The sequence below is a fragment of the Bufo bufo genome, chromosome 11, assembly GCF_905171765.1.
Source record: "Bufo bufo chromosome 11, aBufBuf1.1, whole genome shotgun sequence".
In the NCBI taxonomy this organism is placed as follows: Eukaryota; Metazoa; Chordata; class Amphibia; order Anura; family Bufonidae; genus Bufo; species Bufo bufo.
In genome coordinates this window covers 47,779,732-47,804,808 of record NC_053399.1, presented here as the reverse complement: position 1 = coordinate 47,804,808, position 25,077 = coordinate 47,779,732, and the positions used below count along the sequence as shown (strand labels likewise).

The following is a 25,077-nucleotide window of genomic DNA, read 5'->3' as shown; positions in this document are numbered from 1 at the left end:
AAAAGATCTAATATTGATATCAAGAGAACTTCTCTGTTGGGAATCTTTATATTCCCTAGTTTGATATCAAGCCAATAATTTATAAGCTTTATTGCAATACTACCAATACCATCTGAGATTAGTCATAGTTTTAGCAGAGCAAGAACTCGTAACTGTCATTTTCTTGATTGAATTTCTGTGCATAATCAATTGATGGTATATCTCTCATAATTGTAAGCAGTATTGCATAATATTCTTGTGTTGGTTAAATAGTAAAGAGTGCTGATAAATTTGTGTTCTGTTGGCACCATATAGTGGCGAATTTTGGATACTGCATATCACTCTGTATCATTGAAATATACATGCATTTTTGATTGTATTTTAAATTATTGTATAATAAATCATTTATATTTTTGTATAGATGTTTGTATCTTGTTTTACTGATTGCACAATATAATTAAATAACCGATCAAACTCTTTTTGAGGTGTTTATATGTCCACCTCAGGATCAATAACCATTTGAAAATATTTTGCTTTATATTCCAGACAATACGCCGCAAAGATCGCTTGCATCACTGCTTACATTGTTACTGATGTAAATCAATGGGGTTGCATTGCAGCCAGCAAGGTGCTGAGACACACGAAATGCAACTTGCCGAACTGTTCTGTTGTGACAAATACATTAGTTGCGCTAAAGGGCATCTGTCAGCAGATTTGTACCTATGACACTGGCTGACCTGTTACATGTGCACTAGGCAGCTGAAGACATCAGTGTTGGTCACATGTGGCCGCATTGATGAGAAAAATTAAGTTTTGATATATGCAAATGAGCCTCTAGGAGCAAAGGGGGCGTTGCCGTTACACTTAGAGGCTCTGCTCTCTCTGCAACTTTTGCTCTCTTTGCACTTTGATCGACAGGTCCTGTCAATGCAGACATTGCCTGGTCCTGTCAAAGTGGAGAGGGTGCAACAGCTGCAGAGAGAGCAGAGCCTCTAGATGTAACGGTAACGCACCCGTTGCTCCTAGAGGATCATTTGCATATATTAAAACTTTTTTTTTTCTCAACTATGCGGGCACATATGAACATGGGACCAACACAGATGCCTTCAGCTGCCAAGAGCACATGCAACAGGTTAACCAATTTTAGAAAATGATTGTGGGCGTTTTAGATGCCGGTCTTAATAAAGCCCTAAACTGGTGGTGAATTTGCCGAAGTTATGAAGAGGCGCCGGCCTTTCCATAACTTTAGTGCATCTAGCATCAGTTCTAAATATAAGATGGCTTCCGAGCTGCCTTACATTTATATTTTTTTCTACTCCTAAAACAGGCGTAGAAAATGGTGAGGGAGACGGGCCTACCTGTCCTCTTCCCTGCCCATGCCACACCCATAATTTTAGACCTGGCGTTAGCGGAGCGAAGTTGCAGATAGCAGTGCTATGCCTTGCCTGAAATTGCCTAATTTAGGCTTAGTTCAGCATAGTAAATGACCCCCTATGTTTAGTAATATTTTTCTCTACTTTTCTACTGACATGCATACATGGCATTTACTAGACACGTTATACTGAAACAGAAACAATCGGAAACTTAACTGCTTGATTTTCTCTTGCTCCCGTCTCAGCTCTTGTACAACATCCTCAAACCGACTCTTTTCAGTCTCCAGGACCTGATTTAATTTCTCCAGCTCCTATAGAGAGATATTTCCAACAGAGAGGTTATAAATGAAGGGTGGATCAATGTAACTACAATGATAACAGTTGACCCAAAAAAAAAAGGAACTTTCATGACATGTCCATCAGTCAAATTCCTGGTGTTCAATAAAGTGGTCAAGCATGTCTTGTCATTCCCCATTGAAGTGAGTGATTTCCAGTAAGCACAACCAATGAATACCACCAGCGCCCAACAGACCCGGCTGCCTTACAATGGTGTCCGCCACGTACCACCAGGGTGTCTGTCATTCTGAGGCCTCATGCACACTACCGTATTTTTTTGCTGTCCGCAAAACGGGGTTCCGTTTTTCCGTGATCCGTGACCGTTTTTTCGTCCGTGGGTCTTCCTTGATTTTTGGAGGATCCACGGACATGAAAAAACAGTCGTTTTGGTGTCCTCCTGGCCGTGCGGAGCCAAACGGATCCATCCTGAATTACAATGCAAGTAAGGGGACGGATCCGTTTGACGTTGACACAATATGGTACAATTTCAAACGGATCCGTCTCCCATTGACTTTCAATGTAAAGTCAGGAGTTAATATACCATCGGATCGGAGTTTTCTCCAATCCGATGGTATATTTTAACTTGAAGCGTCCCCATCGCCATGGGAACGCCTCTATGTTAGAATATACCGTTGGATTTGAGTTACATCGTGAAACTCAAATCCGACAGTATATTCTAACACAGAGGCGTTCCCATGGTGATGGGGACGCTTCAGGTTAGAATATACTAAAAGAACTGTGTACATGACTGCCCCCTGCTGCCTGGCAGGTGCTGCCAGGCAGCAGGGGCAGCCCCCCCCCCCCCTGTAGTTAACACATTGGTGGCCAGTGTGGCCGGCCCCCCCTCCCTCCCCTGTAGTTAACTCATTGGTGGCCAGTGCCCCCCCCTCCCCTGTAGTTAACTCATTGGTGGCCAGTGCTGCCGGCCCCCCTCCCTCCCCTGTAGTTAACTCGTTGGTGGCCAGTGGGCCCCCCCCTCCCTCCCCTGTAGTTAACTCGTTGGTGGCCAGTGGGCCTTCTCCCCTCCCTCCCCCTCCTAATTAAAATCTCCCCCCTATCATTGGTAGCAGCGGAGTGTACCGATCGGAGTCCCAGTTTAATCGCTGGGGCTCCGATCGGTAACCATGGCAACCAGGACGCTACTGCAGTCCCGGTTGCCATGGTTACTTAGCAATTTGTAGAACCATTATACTTACCTGCAAGCTGCGATGTCTGCATCCGGCCAGGAGCTCCTCCTACTGGTAAGTGACATGACCTGTCACTTACCAGTAGGAGGAGCTCCCGGCCGGATGCAGAGATCGCAGACATCGCAGCTCGCAGGTAAGTATAATGGTTCTACAAATTGCTAAGTAACCATGGCAACCGGGACTGCAGTAGCGTCCTGGTTGCCATGGTTACCGATCGGAGCCCCAGCGATTAAACTGGGACTCCGATCGGTACACTCCGCTGCCACCAATGATAGGGGGGAGATTTTAATTAGGAGGGGGAGGGAGGGGAGAAGGCCCACTGGCCACCAACGAGTTAACTACAGGGGGGGGGCCCACTGGCCACCAACGAGTTAACTACAGGGGAGGGGGGCCCACTGGCCACCAATGAGTTAACTACAGGGGAGGGAGGGGGGCCCAATGGCCACCAATGAGTTAACTACAGGGGAGGGAGGGGGGCCCAATGGCCACCAATGAGTTAACTACAGGGGAGGGAGGGGGGCCCACTGGCCACCAATGAGTTAACTACAGGGAAGGGTGGGGCGGCCGCACTGGCCACCAATGTGTTAACTACAGGGGGGGGGCTGCCCCCTGCTGCCTGGCAGCACCTGCCAGGCAGCAGGGGGCAGTCATGTACACAGTTCTTTTAGTATATTCTAACCTGAAGCATCCCCATCACCATGGGAACGCCTCTGTGTTAGAATATACTGTCGGTTCTGAGTTTTCACGAAGTGAAAACTCAGCTATGAAAAAGCTTTTATGCAGACGGATCTTCGGATCCGTCTGTATAAAAACTAACCTACGGCCACGGATGCCAATCTTGTGTGCATCCGTGTTCTTTCACGGACCCATTGACTTGAATGGGTCCGTGAACCGTTGTCCGTCAAAAAAATAGGACAGGTCTTATTTTTTTGACGGACAGGATACACGGATCACGGTCTCGGCTGCAAAACGGTGCATTTTCCGATTTTTCCACGGACCCATTGAAAGTCAATGGGTCCGCGAAAAAAAACGGAAAACGGCACAACGGCCACGGATGCACACAACGGTCGTGTGCATGAGGCCTGACAGTGCTATTTTTTCAGCAAGTGTGACAGACTCTGGATATAGGCTCAGAACAAGGTCTTCAATGCAGTCAACATAGCCTGACCTCCCATTTCAGAACCTGAATTCCCATTTACGTGTCATTTACAGCAGTAAATCTATCATTTGCCTTATGGGACAGGTTTGATAAAGCAAGTCTTTCTGCTCCTCCTGCTGCTTCCTCTCTCCTGCCCTCAGGTTCTATAACCACTGTGGTCTCTTCTTATGACATAGGGCAACTTTTCAGAGTCAATAATTCAGTAGCAGCAAAGTAGAAGAGATTTTTTTATTTTTTTTATTACTATACACTGCTGTAAATTTCCAGAATGGAATCCTGTGCTGTATATTTAAAACCTGCAGCATGTCAATTTATGTTGCAGGTTCTTACTGCAGATTATTTTCAATGCAGAGGGTGAAATCTACTGCAAATCTGCACAACAAAATGTGTACAACAGATACGCTGTGGATTTTTTGCTGCAGAAAATCTGCAGTGTGTACATCCCAAAAGTTTTTTTTTTCCACAATGTTTCCCACCTCTTTCTGTTCTCGCTGTGAACATAGTTCCTCTGTTTCCTCCATTAGTTTATCTGCAAAAAAAACAAAAACAAATGAGAAATAAGTGTGAACAGTACGGTAACAGTGACATAGACTAAGGCCCCATGCACACGACCGTATCCGTTTTGCAGTCTGCAAATCACAGATCTGCAAAATAGGGATACCGTCTGTGTCACACTCGCATTTTTGTGGACCCATTGACTTTTGCAGACAAATAAAGAACATATTCTATCTTTTTGCGGAACGGACATACAGATGCGGAACGCACACTGATCATTCCGTATGTGCCGTTCTACAAAAAGACAGATATGTCCTCAAAATGCAAACCATGGACCCACTGAAGACAATGGGTCTGAAAAAAAAAAAAAAAATGTGAACTGCAGTTTTCAGACCTCAAAATGGACACGATTGTGTGCATGAGGCCTTAGAGGTAACATATTTTTATTATAGTCAATAAGACCTCATGCACACAACCATATCCGTTTTGTGGTACGCAAATTGCGGATCCGCAAAACACAGATACCGGCCATGTGCGTCCCGCATTTTCCCTGTCACGCTCTATGTTGTCATGGCTATTCTTGCATGCCATAAATCAAACACATCTTCTGGAGAGCAATGGATATTAAGACTGGTGTCTTGATGAATCTCCCCCATAATTACGGTCTGCGGTTCTTGGTGAATCAGCACTGTTGTGTGTTCTCTGAAGTGGACGAACAGGGATTATCTTGTGATTCGCCACCCTGACAGCTACGTCATTGGAAACAATTTACAACCCTCTGCTCTGGATTGGGAGGCAGTAATATAAGTGCACATAGCTTCCACTAAATTTTTGGAGACACATCTAGGGTACCGTCCACACGTGGCATATACACTGTGGATTAGCCACCGCAGATTTGTGTGCGGCAAATCTGCAGCGTTGTACAGTACCAACAAAGTGGATGAGATTTTAAGAAACGTTGTGGAGACAACCTGCAGCGTAAGTTGTGGGTTTCCAATCCACAGCATGTCAATTTATGCTGCTGGAACCACTAACAGCTTTGGAAAGCAAAGTTTGTGCAAAGAGGTATCTCCAAAAGAAAGAAAACCACCTCGCCAGCGCCAACTCTTGGAAGCCTCCCTATGAGTCAAAAGCTGACTTTCCAACAAGCCTTGGAATTTGAGAAGGGAATATAGCCAGGCCAGATATCCATCCATAGACAGTTGTTTTGAGGAGCTTGCCCCTCATCAGTATGGAGTAGAATTCTGGCTGGCTCAGTGCGATGCCTTCGAAGCAGCCTTTGGTTCTCTTCCTTGAAAGATACATCTTTGAATATTCGTTTCCCATGGAGCAAAGGTTGAAAGCAGCAGAAGACCTGCTGTGATCCCAGAAGTGAAGGCGCTGCAAAAACCAGCCTATTTCGGACGCTTTTGGCGATGGCCGTCTTCCTCCAAATCCGATGCAGATTTTCCACCACCAAAAATCCGCATCAGACTTGCCATATGTAAACCCACCCTAAAAGCGTGCTCACCTCATAAAAGGAGAGCTTTAAGAATCTAGAAATCCAACAGTCATATGAAACATGTTGCAGTATATTTACCACTTTTATAAAACCGTACATTTTAAAATGGCCACTAACCAAAATACTCCTGTCTCTCCTTAGCGAGCTGCAGGCCCTGAGCCTCAAGGCTCTCAATCATTGCCTCACCAAGCTGGGCGTTCTGCCAGGTCCTATGAGGAAAAGCAGCATACATTAGCACAATCAGAACTTTGTATCTGCCACTGCCCATCCTGGGCAGCTGCAATCAGACCCATCATACAGTGGGGGGGTATGACAAAAGATTAGGTCACGCAAGTGCATGCAAAGTGTTGAGCAACTGCCCAGAGCTATGTCACAGGTGTATTCTGGCTGCTAAGGTCCATGCCTTAAGTGTGCCAGATTTTGCATAAAGTTGCCCAAACAGAATTTTTCTTTTTTAAGGCTCAGAATGATAAAAAATTAAATAAAAAAACCTAATACCTCACCAATTCTCATTTCTCCCATTCTGCCGCCTCCTTTGACCCGCTGGTCAGTGTACTTTCTGGTCCTTCTCCACATGGAAATGTGATCACTTAGCAATCACTGGTGTGGAAACTGGGAAGTATGTGGCCAGTATGTGAAATCTAGAAAGCTGCCCTACGTCCAACTGAAACCTCCGTTGGCCGTAGTTCCACATGCTGTACTGCATTAATGGTTTTTTGATAGATGCAATTGTAGGATTATTTTTCTAGAACTGTCGCTGCAGAGGAACAAACTACCAGAGTTACCAATGGCGGCTTTCTGCCGGGTATATACCGCTGCATGCAGTAGTATTCGTCCAGTAAAAAGCCAGCATTCATGCTGGAAATCTGCAGGATCCCATTAGAATTAATGGGAATCCGGTGGTGCGCTGCAATGTCCGGATAAGGTAACTCCATAGTCTGTTCCTCTGCTGGGAAAGACTACCTGATTAATAAGTGGTGATGTGAACATAGCCTTACAAAAAAAAACTCATTTAAATCAATGGCAGATTGCTTAGAATGTTGCCTTAGATTTCCAGGAACAGAAATCTCTGAGCCGTGCTAAAAGGGTTGATGCTCTACAGAGCCGTGGAAATTATAATAATATTTGTTTCCATATTACTTTAATCAATATTTTTTTTAAAACATCAAATGATACATTGATATACATCAATTCTATTGCCGAGATATGCGTTTCATTGTGGAAAACAGGTTCTGTATGATCAGTCCTAGAAACCATTCTTGAGATACTAAGCTGAGGGAAAATATCTGACTGCACCCCTGACCAGCCTGTCTGCCCCATAGGCGGATTTTATTCAGTGCAAGTATAAAGCTGCAGCCTGCTCTCAATGCATTCATTGGAAGCCGCCTGACACCAGGAGAGGTATAGAGCATGCATGTTGGTACCTGCATTCCCTGGATTTAATGGAAGCCATTATGGCACCAAAAGTGGTAAAAGGCAGAGTGGACCCAGCATGCATGTGGAACCTACATTCCCTGTATTTTATGGTGACCACTGGCCAGTATGGCACTATAACAGGTAGTATTTAGTGTTAGGTTCCCGTCTTGTAGAGACCACCTTGACGCCGGCGGACAGGCACAAATAATTTTGTACAAAATGTATTTGCCAAGAATCTTAAATTGATAAAATAAGCGTAGCATTAGCACCAGAATATTTTCTTTAACTATGGCATTATTGTACGTTATTGCTGTTGCATTGAGTTTATTTCTGACTGCCGCAATTATCACCATGTAAACAGTCTAGCTAAAATGAACAGAATGACCCGACCCAAGAAATAATTCTGATCATTCTGTAGCTACGTTCACAACTGAGATTGGATTGTAAACTTCATTAGACCCGACTCAGACGCTCGTTCCAATTGACATTGTAAAAAAAAACAGCTAAGTATGTCATTCTATGCAAACATATATATGGCGTCCACAAGCATACGTTTTTTTTTCTGCAGCCATACACTTGAATGAATGAGCTTCGGACAGAAAAGGACACGAATAGTGCATGCTTCCAGTTTCTTGGAGTATACATGAGAATCAAACCATTGGCTTTAATGGGTCTGTGTGTCGTCTGTCGCGCACATGCACAGAAAATACTGTTGTGTGAATCAAGCCTTATAGGGAATAAGTCTGTTTTATTGTTTTTCTAATTATTATTTTTTTGGGCAGGACAAAGCAGAAATATGATCACACTTACACTTTGCCAGATTCATGCAGCAGTTCCAGCCACTGACTTTGCTCAATCCCAGACTCTGCTGCCAGCAGTATGTCCCCCTGCAGAGTAGAAGGAGAGAGCTGCAGTGCTTGGAGACAGCATAGGGAAATAGAGATTCTAGACTAAGCAGCAAATGTACAGTGATGTGTGCCATTAGTATACAAATAATCGCTCGTCTGTGCATGTACACCGCTGCCCGAGGACAGAATGATGAATGCAGATTCCAGGGCACAGAAGAGTTAGGCAAACCACAGACAGGAATAAGCTGCTGCCAGATACCTCTGTCTGCAGGTTTGGCTGAGCCACTTTTGCACAGGAGAAACAACTGAGGGCTGAACGACCATTTGTCCAACAGAAGTGTAAAGAGTATGGCCTGCTTTAGAGGCAGTATTTGTGAGGGAAACAGGGCCTCCCGGGAGGGTGACTTCTGGGAAAGGTAGAAACAAGGCAAGGAGATCTACAGGTGAAACTCAAAAAATTTGAATATTGTGCAAAGTTCATTTATTTCAGTAATGCAACTTAAAAGGTAACACTAACATATGAGATAGACTCATTACATGCAAAGCGAGATATTTCAAGCCTTTATTTGTTATAATTTGGATGATTATGGCTTACAGCTTATGAAACCCCAAAGTCACAATTTTGAGGTACCCTTTGCTCAGGGGGTATGGATTAATTAGCTGACTAGAGTGTAACATTTGGAGCCTAGAATATTGAACCTTTTCACAAAATTCTAATGTTAAGCTGCATTAATGCAATTCCTTTTAATTTGAAATTACTGAAATAAATGGACTTTTGCACGATATTCAAATTTTTCGGGTTTCACCTGTATATGAACCTGTACAATGGGATCCTATTGAGTTTTTGATATTTGGCTCCCTCTCATATTCATACACATGATTAGGGAAGGATCACAAAAGATGCTTCTCATTGAAAATACTTGGTAGTACATACAGTACAGACCAAAAGTTTGGACACACCTTCTCATTCAAAGAGTTTTCTTTATTTTCATGACTATGAAGGCATCAAATCTATGAATTAACACATGTGGAATTATATACATAACAAACAAGTGTGAAACAACTGAAAATATGTCATATTCTAGGTTCTTCAAAGTAGCCACCTTTTGCTTTGATTACTGCTTTGCACACTCTTGGCATTCTCTTGATGAGCTTCAAGAGGTAGTCCCCTGAAATGGTCTTCCAACAGTCTTGAAGGAGTTCCCAGAGATGCTTAGCACTTGTTGGCCCTTTTGCCTTCACTCTGCGGTCCAGCTCACCCCAAACCATCTCGATTGGGTTCAGGTCCGGTGACTGTGGAGGCCAGGTCATCTGGCGCAGCACCCCATCACTCTCCTTCATGGTCAAATAGCCCTTACTTTCAAAGTTTTCCCAATTTTTCGGCTGACTGACTGACCTTCATTTCTTAAAGTAATGATGACCACTGGTTTTTCTTTACTTAGCTGCTTTTTTCTTGCCATAATACAAATTCTAACAGTCTATTCAGTAGGATTATCAGCTGTGTATCCACCTGACTTCTCCTCAATGCAACTGATGGTCCCAACCCCATTTATAAGGCAAGAAATCCCACTTATTAAACCTGACAGGGCACACCTGTGAAGTGAAAACCATTTCAGGGGACGACCTCTTGAAGCTCATCAAGAGAATGCCAAGAGTGTGCAAAGCAGTAATCAAAGCAAAAGGTGGCTACTTTGAAGAACCTAGAATGACATATTTTCAGTTGTTTCACACTTGTTTGTTATGTATATAATTCCACATGTGTTAATTTATAGTTTTGATGCCTTCAGTGTGAATCTACAATTTTCATAGTCATGGAAATAAAGAAAACTCTTTGAATGAGAAGGTGTGTCCAAACTTTTGGTCTGTATTGTATGTGGTAGGTTTTGATTATCTAATGTCAACCAAAGATGGCACATGCCCACAAATCTGTAGTTATTAAAGGATTGGCAAAAGACTGATTGTATATATCGACATAAAAAATCCCACGTTCCAAGGAGAAGAAGCAAATTACCTATCATTTTAATCCTTTCTTACAGGTCAGAGCATTCAAATCTAAGAACTATTGCAACCTGCATGGAGACAACACTGACCAGCACCATCATCGAAGCATAAAAGCAACTTCAACACAGGATACATCTGCTACATTATCCTTATTTATAGCAGGCTATGAAGAAGAGCCCTTCTCATCTCAAACATTTAAGCAGATGTATCCTGCATGACGAAATGGTTTTTATCCCTGGGTCTGCTTATTAAGATGATGGAATAAAGGACACCACTTTGCAGGCAGATGATCTATAGGTTGAGGACCTTGCTTCTTATACGGTATAAAAGAAACGACGGCACTCCTGACCCTACAACGCAATATCCCTAATCTCATTCTAATTGGGAAGTCATCACACAAAGTAAATGCTGTACATACATGGAAATCTTCATGGGAGATCTTAATGGCATATGGCATCCCAGGTTCTTCTTTAGGGTCCACCCTGCAGCCACTTAGCGGAATCACTCCCTAAGAAAACACATTAAGCATGCAAAATAATTGTAATAATAATTAAAACATCCATAAGGGAGACAGATTGAGGCATAGAGTCCTGCTTGTGTTTGGTTATACAGTGCAATATGAAAGCCTGTCTAATATAATGGCCAATATCTGATCATAAAAACTTAAGATGACTTGTAAATATATCATAATCACCTCCATATTACAAAAGTTTCTATATGCTTTCACTAAGCAAGTAAAAGATACATGTCAGCTCGCCTACGGGCAGCATTGGAGAGGGGGGTAGAAATGCTACCAGAGATAGCTTGTGAGTCCGGCTTCCTCCACCCACATGGAGTGACTGACAGGTCTCCCTGGTATACAACTTCATACAGGAAAAGCTGTCAATCACTCCCTGTAGGCAAGAAGGGGGGGGGGGTACTAGGACTCACAGGCACTCTCTCTGAGTACTGGAAGCATTTCAATTCTTAAGGGGAATCGGTCACCATGATCTTGGACTATTATCTGAAGTACTTCATGAGTAGTCCTGCAGATAAGGAGTCCAGATCACTCTTTTTTGTTTTCCTATTGCCCCCTATTCCTCCGCTGTCAGCGCTCAAACCTACGCTGAAATACATTGGCTGGAGTCAGGACTGCTGCGCATGCGCACAGGACTCCTCTCCATTATGTAAAAATGGCTCAGCAGTTCCAACTGTGTATGTCAGCACAGTTTTGAGCGCTCACAGCAGAGGAACAGGGGTCAGAATAGGAATAAAAAAAATAGTGATTTGGGACTGCAAATAATAGTCCAGAGAAAAAATTAAGGACCGATACAATTTTTTTAATATTGTTTTTGCCTCAGAACATTTTCATTCTTAGATCTACATAGCTGTTTAGGGACCTTTTTGCAGATCAAGTTGTAGATTATTTTTTTATTATTATATTCAGATACATATGAATTAATGCTTATTGTATATGAACATTTAAAGGGAGTCTGTCACCAAAATATGACATTGTACACCACTTACATGGCTCTCTAGAGCACCTATCCATGATTCAAATGGTACCTTTGTAATTTTCTTCTGAATTTTAACCAGCAGGAAAAACGCTGTTTAATCCATATGCAAATAAGGGCTCTCAGGTGCCCAGGGGCGGCGTTCAGTGTGTAGGTGCCCAGGCTGCTCTGCCTTCTTTTTATGTGACTTCTCCCCAGCCTCTTGCTTGGCCTGCCCTGCAAGTCCCTTGCGTCATCCACAGGACCGGCCGATATCCTGCGCGTGCGCAGTGCACCGCCAGGATAGGTGTGCTAGAGAGCCATGTAAGTGGTGTATAACATCATATTTTGGTGACAGACTCCCTTTAATAATGGCGGAATGCATGAAAAAATGCAAATCCGACAGTATTTTTCCCATAACTGAACAATATAACTTTATTTTACGTCATTCTGTGTTTAGAGATACTTAATATGTTAATAACTTTTATTAAATGAAAATGGTTTATTTTTTATTTAAATCACAAAGTTTAATTATACAAAAAAAGTTCTAGTTCTATTACGGGACTGACTTTTAAACTTTCTTTTAAACTGTTGTAACTGCTAATGTAAAAAGCACACCTAAGCTAAGGTAGCCCTAATGGACCTTATACTACACAGCCCTAGGGACCTCTTATATCCTAAGATGGCAAAGTACAAGTATAAGCATCAGAGATTGCGATGCAGGGGCTGACAGCTACACGTAAAAAAGGGAGCCAGTGATCTGGCCAGAATCGGAAAATGGATGTTAATCTTGTCACTAAGGAATAAAAATTAAGAAAACTAGGGTATATATCCTCAAGGGCAGTGTGGGGACTCGCTCTGGTAGACAGGATTAGCCTGCGCAGTATAGAGGCAACAAGAAGTTCTTTGGATCAAACAGTTCAGTGTTTTTTTCACACTTTAGGCAAGTGACAAAACAAGCAGTCATATTCAAACAAAAAGTCACCTTGCGGTGTTGGTGGTAATTCGTACCATGCAGCAATTCTGCCTCAAAGAGTCCTTGCTTCACGCAAAACAGGTAGCAAGCCTTCATCCAGGCAAAAAGCTCCCAGATTCTGAGCCCAGCTGCCTATTTAAGGACAGCCAGGTGCTGCCAAAACCCGGAGCGGCATTTAAAATCCGGTCCGGTATTTGAACCCACCTGGCTGTAAATCAGCCCAGCAGCACATGCTGGGAGGAAAATACCTGTTTTCCCAGACCAAACCTCTCACTGGGTCACAGGCAGCATCCCCCTTTATCCAATGCTGCTCTTAAATAGGAAACATGAGAAGAATCGCCCTAATTACACTGTCAGTCACTGTTATATCTTATAATGATGTGATGTGCCATTCACCTAGATATTAACATATTTACAAGTATAACTGTATACTAATATTACCAAGAATCAATGACTATAACCTGAAAAATCAAAATGAGACTTTACTAGACTTTTGCATATGGTTGTATAGATCATCATCAAGATCATAAGAGCTGTTGTTAATCAGACCTCAGGGGGAACTTGTCACCATGAAAATGCAGTGTAATCTGCCAAGAGCAGGTTATAGAGCAGCAGGATTGATATATAGATTTACGGGAAAAACTTGTATTTCATTCATTTAAATCTCTGCGATGGTCCTATCAGTGACTGACAGCTATCTCTGTGTGCACAGTCCTAGAGGGAAGGCTGTCCGTCACTGATAGGACCAACTCCTGGTCTTGAGCAGGAATTCCAATTCATGAATTGCAAGTTTTACTAAATCTTTTCCCATAAAAATACATATCAATCTGCTCAGCTCCTCCTGCTCTATAATATGCTGCCTGCAGCTCAGACACCATGTCCAATGTGACACCGCCCCTTTAAATATGTCAATGTGTGGCAACGAATTAATGGTCGACACAGCACTGAGATTTCAAGTCGTGATTAAGGGCTTCTCGGTAACTGCTAATGCTTACCTTGGGGTGTATGTTAAAATATTTGTTGCTCTCAAAGTTTCGCCTTTCATTCTCTGCATAATAAAGCAGAAAGCTGTCCTTTATTATAAAAAACCTGTAACAAGTAGAAAATGTACATCTCACTTTACTGATCCTGTGCCAAAACTTTATTAAAATGGGGTCACATATTAATTTTATATCAATTGCTGCCAGAAAATTGCTTGCCTACTACAAGCATAACATGGGCTTTGTCTTAGAATGATATATACGCTATTCCAGAACTTACCTCTTGGACCATTTAGTGGATTGTCTCCCAAAAGGTCTTTTCCACAGCACGCCCTGAAGCTGCACCTTAGTTCTAATATCCAGATTATCCGTGTCCGTCTGGTCCATTGATGGAGAAGGAGAAACAGAGCTTGACTTAGAGGAGAACATCTTCCAGGCGTGGTCCTAATGAAGGCTGCCAGAGGACAATCGGATGTTATGGTCTGGCTGTGGGGTGGGGGGGACGGAGAGGATACAGACAGAAAGGGAGGGTCGATGAGAATTGACAGAATAAAAGGACGGATGAAATGGAATTAAAAAGGGATGCTAGAAGTGAGTGCACGGTGGGTGTTATTATATAATAAAGCAATAATTAGAATGGAAGGAGGCGGACGGGGCAGAGGAGAGTGATGGGAAGGTTCCACTTTCAATCAATAGCTGCTCTGCTGAGTCAATACATGCCTCAGTAAATGAAAGTTCATGGCCATCTCAGATCATCTGTCTAATGACACAAAAAGCCGGGGGCCAGCGATCAGCTTGAAGAGCAGAGTGCAGTCTGTCACCAAATGCACCATGGTCACTATGTCCAAGTCATTTCTGCATTGCTGTCCTGACCTCCAGCATCCTCTTCAGGTTTACCTATGCTCATCATTTACTCTTCTCGTCCTTCTACAGCCCACAGGACCTGTGAAATAGTAGTCATCAGTTCGTTCTCAGATTGTGTTATAACGATATCATACACTTTAGTGTTTCCCACAGCAAGGCGTACGGTTTGGATTAGGCGAGAACCCCACGTTGATTTCTGTAATTTGACCCAGCCGCTTAGCCCGAGGCACGTACTGCATGATTAGACCCTGTCAAGTCTTGCACAACATTACTGCTTGTATCACGATGTTTGCTGAAGGATTCTAAAACTTTACAAAGAAACATCAAGCTGTGCACTGGGGGTGAGCAAATCTATTTGTACGAACAGGAGCGGCCTTAGGTTCGTTGGTGCCCCCTGCAAAAGATTCTTTTGACATCCCCGTCGTTAAAAATAAAACTGCGCCATGCAGTTCCTATATATTCCCATATAGTATCCATGATACCATGCAGTGCCTTATATATTCTTATATACAGTATTAATGATGCCATACAGTGCCTATATATTTCCATGTAGTATCCATGATGCCATGTAGTTCCTATATATTCCCATACAGTATTAAAGATGCCATGTAGTTCCTATATATTCCCATACAGTATTAATGATGCCATGCAGTGCCTATATATTCCCACATAGTATCAATGATGCCAAGCAGTGCCTACATATTCCCATACAAATCAATGAGATCATTGCACCAAGTTTACAAAAGTGCATGCAAACCCAAGTTTTGCCCTATAGCATTATTCTAATAGGTTCCATAACCTGAAACCCAGCCTGTCTTGCCACAAACATGCGATAACCTCCTCTAGCTCTTACTGTGCAGCAAGAAAGCCTGTAAAAAAATAAAGGAGGCTGCACCACCGCTGTGCAGCCCCCGCAGCCCCCCCCCCCCCACACACGCTGCCAGCGTGCCTGATGCTAGCAGATCTCTTCATATAACTGTAGCCCAAGAGCTGCTGGCACTTCTAGAACAACACAAAGCACTGCAAAAAAAATGCACCAAAATGATACGCAACTGACAATACTAGCTAATTTCTCAGGCCGATGTTAAAAGCTGAGAACTTTGCCAATATCTTCCAGTCAGGAACATATCGGAGCCCCTCATGCACCACGTCACGGTGTCTCAGCACGCATGGGGTCCTACCACTAAACTGCCCGTGGTGTGTGAACAGGGTCTGAGCAGTGCTAGAAACCAACTCACAGCCAGACTCTCACATGCCTCCATAGTGGTATCACCAATGCACTGTGAGGTAGAATAAAGCTGTGAGCCGCACCCACAACAGACCACGTGACACAGAAGCCGCCAGGTGCAAAAGAACGTTACCACCACAATGAAGTGGCACATTCTGTTCTGTCCCCACATGAAGGCGAATGAAGGTGTAACTGATAATGGCTTTGTGACTGGCCTACCTTCGTATCCAAGCAGTGGAGCAGACCGGACCGGCAGATGCTCAGGTTAGATGGATCCAGACGTAGACATGAGGATGCAATCAAACGTGGGTTTATTTGATCCAGAGCAGTGACATACGGTGATGGAATACAGTAGATGCTGTCATGTGGATGTCTTTTCTGAGGCTACTGCTGAGGCAACTGCTGGTCAAAAACTGATGCCTTCACAAGCCAAGGTGTGTGTCTCCAGTCACAAAGGATGCAGCACTGAAAAGGGCTACAGGAAGTGACCAGGCCCAAGGCTGCTAAAACCACGCCCAAAGATAAAACTTTATAGACAACGAACGAGGCGTGCAGCATACAAATTCCGGCCAGCAGATGGCAGCAGAGAACAATAGATAGAAACAACATAGGTAAAACAAGAAATAATAATGCAGTGCAGGAATTCAATATGAAAGGAACAGCACACATTCCATACACATAAGGACAAAAACTCACTGAAAAAAGTGGCCTAAACGGGTGAAAATGCTCCAAACCCAGACACTGTAGCGTGTCTATAACCAGGGGAGAAATTCCTCTGCATGCGGTTCACAGATAACGGCAATCCCCAGCAAAAAATGTGCAATGAGCCGGACCGTGGTACAATTACACGGACGCCAAATTATGCAGTGGGTCAGGATAAGAGTATAATAGTCTATAGTTTTGTTCGTGACGCCAATTGCAGCGTGCGCAGGGTACTAACACAGGGCCCTTTAAGGTGTTGTAACTCACGTACCAGGTTAGGAATGCCAGAGTGGTGTAATGTCTCTGTATGGTAGTAGTAATGGTGTCAACGGTGTCTCCTACCTGGGTACGGCTGGACTCCTGGATCCTGGCTCACTTACAATAAAATGAGTGTTGTGCTAGTAGGAGTAATAGAGGAAATTGCAAGAGTAATTGAGATCCAGACTCTTGGTAAAGTTCAAACTTGTCTTTACTGATGGTAACTTTCATCCAAGCAAGGTACAGCATTAGTCTTTGGTCCCAGCAGGTATTGGCAATGTGTGGCAGGAATATATCTTCTGCTCTATCATGTACCTGGAGCTTTGCAGGAAAAGGACATCTGCTTAGTAGCTCTAAACTGTGGCAGGAATTTGGCTTCTGCACTTTCTATCTTCTGCTATCTGGAGACTGACTAGCTGAGGAGGAATATGGCTTCTCCTGGGTCTTTGGACGGTACTCTAGTGGCGTCGCTAGGGGGGGGCGAGGGGGGGCAATCGCCCCCCCTATGTTGTCCTTTGCCCCCCCGGTTGCCCCCCCGCTGATTCCCCCAGGTGAATACTAATGAGCGCTTCCATTATGGAAGCGCTCATTAGAACCGAGAGACCAGGAAGTGGTGAACGCTCTGTACTCACCACTTCCTGGTCCTCGGCTGTCGGCTGTGCAGGGCTGCACACAGCGTGAGGGCACTCTGTGACCTCACGCTGTGCGCGCCAGTTCAGAGCACAGAGTCGACTGAGGAGAGGCAGGCGGCGTCCAGGAGCAGGAGAGGTAAGTGTTTTTTTATTTTATAAAAAAATGTGGCTGCTGGGGGCATAAGGGGGCTAATGATGAGGCATATGGGGGCTAATGGAGAGGCATATGGGGGCTAATGGAGAGGCATATGGGGGCTAATGGAGAGGCATATGGGGGCTAATGGAGAGGCATATGGGGGCTAATGGAGAGGCATATGGGGGCTAATGATGAGGCATATGGGGGCTAATGATGAGGCATATGGGGGCTAATGATGAGGCATATGGGGGCTAATGATGAGGCATATGGGGGCTAATGATGAGGCATATGGGGGCTAATGGAGATGCATATGGGGGCTAATGATGAGGCATATGGGGGCTAATGATGAGGCATATGGGGGCTAATGGAGAGGCATATGGGGGCTAATGGAGAGGCATATGGGGGCTAATGGAGAGGCATATGGGGGCTAATGGAGAGGCATATGGGGGCTAATGGAGAGGCATATGGGGGCTAATGGAGAGGCATATGTGGGCTAATGATGAGGCATATGGGGGCTAATGATGAGGCATATGGGGGCTAATGATGAGGCATATGGGGGCTAATGATGAGGCATATGGGGGCTAATGATGAGGCATATGGGGGCTAATGATGAGGCATATGGGGGCTAATGATTAGGCATATGGGGGCTAATGATGAGAGGCATATGTGGGCTAATGATTAGAGGCATATGGGGGCTAATGATTAGAGGCATATGGGGGCTAATGGAGAGGCATATGTGGGCTAATGATGAGGCATATGGGGGCTAATGATGAGGCATATGGGGGCTAATGATGAGGCATATGGGGGCTAATGATGAGGCATATGGGGGCTAATGATGAGGCATATGGGGGCTAATGATTAGGCATATGGGGGCTAATGATGAGAGGCATATGTGGGCTAATGATTAGAGGCATATGGGGGCTAATGATTAGAGGCATATGGGGGCTAATGATTAGAGGCATATGGGGGCTAATGATTAGAGGCATATGGGGGCTAATGGAGAGGCATATGTGGGCTAATGATGAGGCATATGGGGGCTAATGATGAGGCATATGGGGGCTAATGATGAGGCATATGGGGGCTAATGATGAGGCATATGGGGGCTAATGATGAGGCATATGGGGGCTAATGATGAGAGGCATATGTGGGCTAATGATGAGAGGCATATGGGGGCTAATGATTAGAGGCATATGGGGGCTAATGATGGGAGGCATATGGGGGCTAATGATGAGAGGCAGCATATGGGGGCTAATGATGAGGCATATGGGGGCTAATGATGAGGCATATGGGGGCTAATGATGAGGCATATGGGGGCTAATGATGAGGCATATGCGGGCTAATGATGAGGCATATGGGGGCTAATGATGAGAGGCATATGTGGGCTAATGATTAGAGGCATATGGGGGCTAATGATTAGAGGCATATGGGGGCTAATGATTAGAGGCATATGGGGGCTAATGATGAGAGGCATATGGGGGCTAATGATGAGAGGCATATGGGGGCTAATGATGAGAGGCAGCATATGGGGGCTAATGATGAGAGGCAGCATATGGGGGCTAATGATGAGAGGCAGCATATGGGGGCTAATGATGAGAGGCAGCATATGGGGGCTAATGATGAGAGGCAGCATATGGGGGCTAATGAGAGGCATAATAACAGTGTCATCCACAGATGCCCCCATAACAGTGTGTCTTCCACAGATCCACCATAACAGTGCGCCTGCGCACTGACGAGAGACAGAAAGAAGGGGAAAGAATCCGCGGAAGCAAGCAGAGGACGGCACCGCAGACGACTGAATAGCTTCTTTTGTAAGTAAATAGTTTTATTATAAATGTATCCCTGCATACCGCAATTCTCTCATATTTTGTAATCTTATTTATATATACTTATTTTGTTTTTGCCCCCCCATTTTTGACTGTGGTATCTTTGTGCCCCCCCTATATATTATTCCTAGAGTCGCCACTGCGGTACTCACAGCTATCTTCACAGGGTATGGTTCTTCCTGGAACTCTGGAGTTGTCTGCTTGCTTCTTCTAGCTGAGGCTACAAGGCTCAGGCTGGGAATGATGATCAATGTCTCAGCCGAGACAAGATCCTGGCTTTGGATCCCTATATCTGGGAGCTCCTACTCGCACAGCCTTCCCCTAGCAGGGGTGGCTGGCACACTAACTTAACTTCCTTCCCTCCCCATGAGGCAGGAAATGGGCAAGCCCACTTCTGCTCACAGAGGGGGGAGCTAAACTGGAATGAACTATTCCAGCCTAGGAACACTAAACTGGCTCTAACTCCTTGCTAACACATTGCTGCCACCTGCTGATGAACATAGAAATTACAGCAATATACATGTAACAAGGCTTTCATAGCACATTTGTGAGGATGTTATGTAAAATTACATCTGATGACAATGTAAATGCTCTTAAGAGATTGTAGCGGGGTAAAAGAGTTTCGTGTTACAAATGCGTACAATGGAGGATGCCAGGGCGGACCGCATGCACCACAAGGACATCTTACACAAAATGATACATTGTGCAGATGAAAAAATATATACATACACAAATCACTGCAAAAAATGCACCAAAATGATACGCAACTGACAATTCTAGCTAATTCCTCAGGCCGATGCTAAAAGCTGAGAACTTTGCCAATATCTTTCAGTCAGGAACATATCTGAGCCCCTCATGCACCACGTCACGGTGTCTTAGCATTTGTAGAACAAGTCTGACGTGAACTCTCTGATAGACCTGAAACTTAAGATCAGTATTGCAGCAAACTGGAGTGAATATATTTCAGACTAAGGGCTTGTTCACACGACCGTGTGAAGCCTGTGCCGTGGACCGCAAATTGCAATTCGCAATCCACAGGCACCGTCCGTGGGGCAGCCGCATGGGGATCGCAGACCCATTCACTTGAATGGGTCCACGATCTGTCCGTTCCGCAAAAAGATAGAACAAGTTCAAATTTTTGGGCGGTGCGGAGGCACGGAACGGAACCCCAGAAAGCACTCCCTAGTGCTTCCGTAGTGTTCGTCCGTTCCACATCTCCGGATTTGCGGACCCATTGAAGTGAATGGGTCCGCATCCGTGATGTGGAATGCACACGGAACAGTGCCCGTGTATTGCGGATCCGCAAATGCGTTGCGCAATACGGCAACGGGCAGCACACATTCGTGTGAATGAACCCTAAGGGCTCATGCACACTAACGTATTTTATTTCCGCTTCTGTTCCGTCTCTTTTGCCGACCGTATGCGGAACCATTCACTTCAATGGGGCTGTAGAAAATACAGAAGTTACTCCGTGTGCATTCCGTTTCTGTTTGTCCGCATGGCCGTTCTGCAAAAAATTTGCGCATGTCCTATTATTTTCCACAAATCAAAGTCCGAGGACCCATTCAAGTCAATGGGTCCGCAAAAAATATGGAACGCACACGGAACACATCCGTATGTCATCCGTATTTTGCGGATCCATACTGTAGAAATGCTATGCCCAGCCCATATTGCTCATGTGTTTGGTGATTATTAAATTACTGTTTCCGCTTCCGATCAGCAAAAAACGGATCAAATACGGATGTTTTGTGCAATAACGGAACGGAAGAGGACTTAAATCAGAGAAGAAAAAAAAACTCAGATACAGAACGAATCTGTGAAAAACAGACCGCAAAACAACAAAGGTCGTGTACATGAGCCCTAAGTCGGGCAGCGTGTCATTAATCTTTAAATACAAGCCATCACTGCCCCTGGGGCAGACGTAGAAAGGCCCCACAGACCACGTGTGCACTAGAGTAAAACACCACAGGCACTCTCTGGAGGTGGAGGTCACAGTCCCAATGCTGTCTTGTTCCCGACAACATGCAAAGTCTTTTTTTAAATCAATTCTCTTTTTATTGATTTTTTTTTTGCAAGCAATTTTTGAAGCACATCAAGAAGCGAGAGAGAACATCTAAACAAAGTTATCATTTCACTTTAATATTGCGTAGGGACAGGGATGTTAAGTATTTTTTTAATAAACTTCATTACACTAGAAAACAGGGTGTAAAGAGTCTCGTTAACAACCCTCTAACTGAGTGCTGCCAAGGAGAGGCCGCCTTCCTGGGTCAGACAGGACACTTTTAATAGGGAATTAACTTTTACATTCTGCATTTCATCTGACAGTTTATTTTCTTCAGTATATACAGTGGAGAGAAAAATATTTAACAGCTTTGCTTTCTCCTCATCACTGTCTGCAACTTCCCCCTCATTACTCTGTAGAGGGCCGACACCTTCAGATTTATACTTTTTACCATTTATATAATTGAAGAACATTTTAGGGTTAGTTTTGCTCTCTTTGGCAATTAATCTCTCGGTCTCTAGTTTGGATGCTTTTATTTGTTTTTTACATATTCAATTTTTGTCCATGATCCACACTTGTGCCCTAATCCCTGCCTAATTTTCTGCCAGGGCTGACCGCTGCAGCCATGATCCACACCTGTGCCCTAAATGTCTTTGTCTAATGTCTAACTTGATGCCAGTGCTGACCGCTGCAGCCATGATCTACACCTGTACCCTAATCCCTGTCTAACCACTGCAGCCATGATCTACACCTGTACCCTAATCCCTGTCTAACCACTGCAGCCATGATCCACACCTGTGCTCTAAATATCTCTGTCTATTGTCTAACTTGCTGCCAGGGTAGACCGCTGCAGCCATGATCCTCTCCCTGTATTCCCAACATTAAACACACTGGGAAAATAGGGAAAGGATCAGGACTGCAGTGCTTACCACTGATCGTATGTGTACAGAGACATAGTACACATACTATTAGCGCTGACCGCTGCAGCCCAATCAGCTCCGTCCACTGAGTTATTTCCATTGCCAAAAAATAAATACATTTTTTTTTGGGGGTGGCACCAATTTTCTATTGATGACTAGAGCCTGGGCAAACCCTTTAATCTTCTGTCACTAATGTAGGGCATGCCGGAGGAGGGGGCAATACAATAATGTCTGAATATATTTTGTAATGGTATCTGCAAGACTGTGGTACGTCTGAGATCTATAATAATTAAGCCAAGCGTCCACCTTCACATCTTATAGCAGTACCTGGGCTTTGTTCCAGGAAGCTGGTGTTAGTGTCTCCATTTAACTTATGACTTTAGTAGACAACTTTTAGGATCACCACAACTGTACCTGACCTTTAAGCATATCTATAGTCTGTATCCTCAAGCTCTTAGCATTACAATAATTTATGACAATCTAAATAGAAATCTAAATCTAAATTAAATAAATGTAATGCAATGGACGGATGGATGTTTAATTGTGGAAGTAAGGGGGAATCAGAGTTACAGTAAAATAAGATCTCAGAGGGAAATTCTACAAAAAAAGAGGTTAATAAAAGTATGCGAGAAATAAAAGACATTTTGTGATGTCCGAATCCTCCTGTACAGGCAGGGGTGGACTGGGAATTTAAAGTGGCCCTGGAAATAAAACTACAAGTACTCCCATTTTGTAGGTGGATCCAAAATGACAGAGGGCATGACCAACACAAGTATGCTGGGGTCAGCATCAGCAACACCACAGTGCAATACAAAATGCTTCCCCGGCAGAATGAAATACCACAGTGCAGCATAAGGTACCGCCCTAGAAAAACCAGATACCACAGTGCAGCATAAGATACCACCCTAGAAGAACCAGATAACACAGTGCAGCATAATGTACTGCCCTATCAGAACCAGATACCACAGTGCAGCATAATGTACTTCCCTACCAGAACCAGATACCACAGTGCAGCATAATGTACTGCCCCACCAGAACCAGATACCACAGTGCAGCATAATGTACTGCCCCACCAGAACCAGATACCACAGTGCAGCATAATGTACTGCCCTATCAGAACCAGATACCACAGTGCAGCATAATGTACTGCCCTATCAGAACCAGATACCACAGTGCAGCATAATGTACTGCCCTATCAGAACCAGATACCACAGTGCAGCATAATGTACTGCCCTATCAGAACCAGATACCACAGTGCAGCATAATGTACTGCCCTACCAGAACCAAATACCACAGTGCAGCATAATGTACTGCCCTACCAGAACCAGATACCACAGTGCAGCATAATGTACTGCCCTATCAGAACCAGATACCACAGTGCAGCATAATGTACTTCCCTACCAGAACCAGATACCACAGTGCAGCATAATGTACTGCCCCACCAGAACCAGATACCACAGTGCAGCATAATGTACTGCCCCACCAGAACCAGATACCACAGTGCAGCATAATGTACTGCCCTATCAGAACCAGATACCACAGTGCAGCATAATGTACTGCCCTATCAGAACCAGATACCACAGTGCAGCATAATGTACTGCCCTATCAGAACCAGATACCACAGTGCAGCATAATGTACTGCCCTATCAGAACCAGATACCACAGTGCAGCATAATGTACTGCCCTATCAGAACCAGATACCACAGTGCAGCATAAGGTACTGCCCTATCAGAACCAGATACCACAGTGCAGCATAATGTACTGCCCTATCAGAACCAGATACCACAGTGCAGCATAATGTACTGCCCTATCAGAACCAGATACCACAGTGCAGCATAATGTACTGCCCTACCAGAACCAGATACCACAGTGCAGCATAATGTACTGCCCTACCAGAACCAGATACCACAGTGCAGCATAATGTACTGCCCTACCAGAACCAGATACCACAGTGCAGCATAATGTACTGCCCTACCAGAACCAGATACCACAGTGCAGCATAATGTACTGCCCTATCAGAACCAGATACCACAGTGCAGCATAATGTACTGCCCTACCAGAACCAAATACCACAGTGCAGCATAATGTACTGCCCTACCAGAACCAGATACCACAGTGCAGCATAATGTACTGCCCTATCAGAACCAGATACCACAGTGCAGCATAATGTACTGCCCTATCAGAACCAGATACCACAGTGCAGCATAATGTACTGCCCTATCAGAACCAGATACCACAGTGCAGCATAATGTACTGCCCTATCAGAACCAGATACCACAGTGCAGCATAATGTACTGCCCTATCAGAACCAGATACCACAGTGCAGCATAAGGTACTGCCCTATCAGAACCAGATACCACAGTGCAGCATAATGTACTGCCCTATCAGAACCAGATACCACAGTGCAGCATAATGTACTGCCCTATCAGAACCAGATACCACAGTGCAGCATAATGTACTGCCCTATCAGAACCAGATACCACAGTGCAGCATAATGTACTGCCCTACCAGAACCAAATACCACAGTGCAGCATAATGTACTGCCCTACCAGAACCAGATACCACAGTGCAGCATAATGTACTGCCCTACCAGAACCAGATACCACAGTGCAGCATAATGTACTGCCCTACCAGAACCAGATACCACAGTGCAGCATAATGTACTGCCCTACCAGAACCAGATACCACAGTGCAGCATAATGTACTGCCCTATCAGAACCAGATACCACAGTGCAGCATAATGTACTGCCCTACCAGAACCAAATACCACAGTGCAGCATAATGTACTG

General features: G+C 44.4%; 1 protein-coding gene across 1 annotated transcript in view; it reads right to left on the bottom strand.

The window, feature by feature from the left end:
• Window positions 1–14,699, bottom strand: part of PLEKHD1 (pleckstrin homology and coiled-coil domain containing D1) — a 35,024-nt gene extending 20,325 nt beyond the window's left edge. Inside the window, exons 1-7 of the mRNA XM_040411662.1 lie at window positions 14,004–14,699; window positions 13,739–13,832; window positions 10,714–10,803; window positions 8,257–8,333; window positions 6,148–6,239; window positions 4,511–4,563; window positions 1,569–1,663 (exon numbers count right to left, since the gene is read on the bottom strand). Coding sequence (XP_040267596.1) covers window positions 1,569–1,663; window positions 4,511–4,563; window positions 6,148–6,239; window positions 8,257–8,333; window positions 10,714–10,803; window positions 13,739–13,832; window positions 14,004–14,152 — 650 coding nt within the window. The 5' untranslated portion in view covers window positions 14,153–14,699. The remainder of the gene's footprint in view (window positions 1–1,568; window positions 1,664–4,510; window positions 4,564–6,147; window positions 6,240–8,256; window positions 8,334–10,713; window positions 10,804–13,738; window positions 13,833–14,003) is intronic.
• Window positions 14,700–25,077: the final 10,378 nt, after the last annotated feature.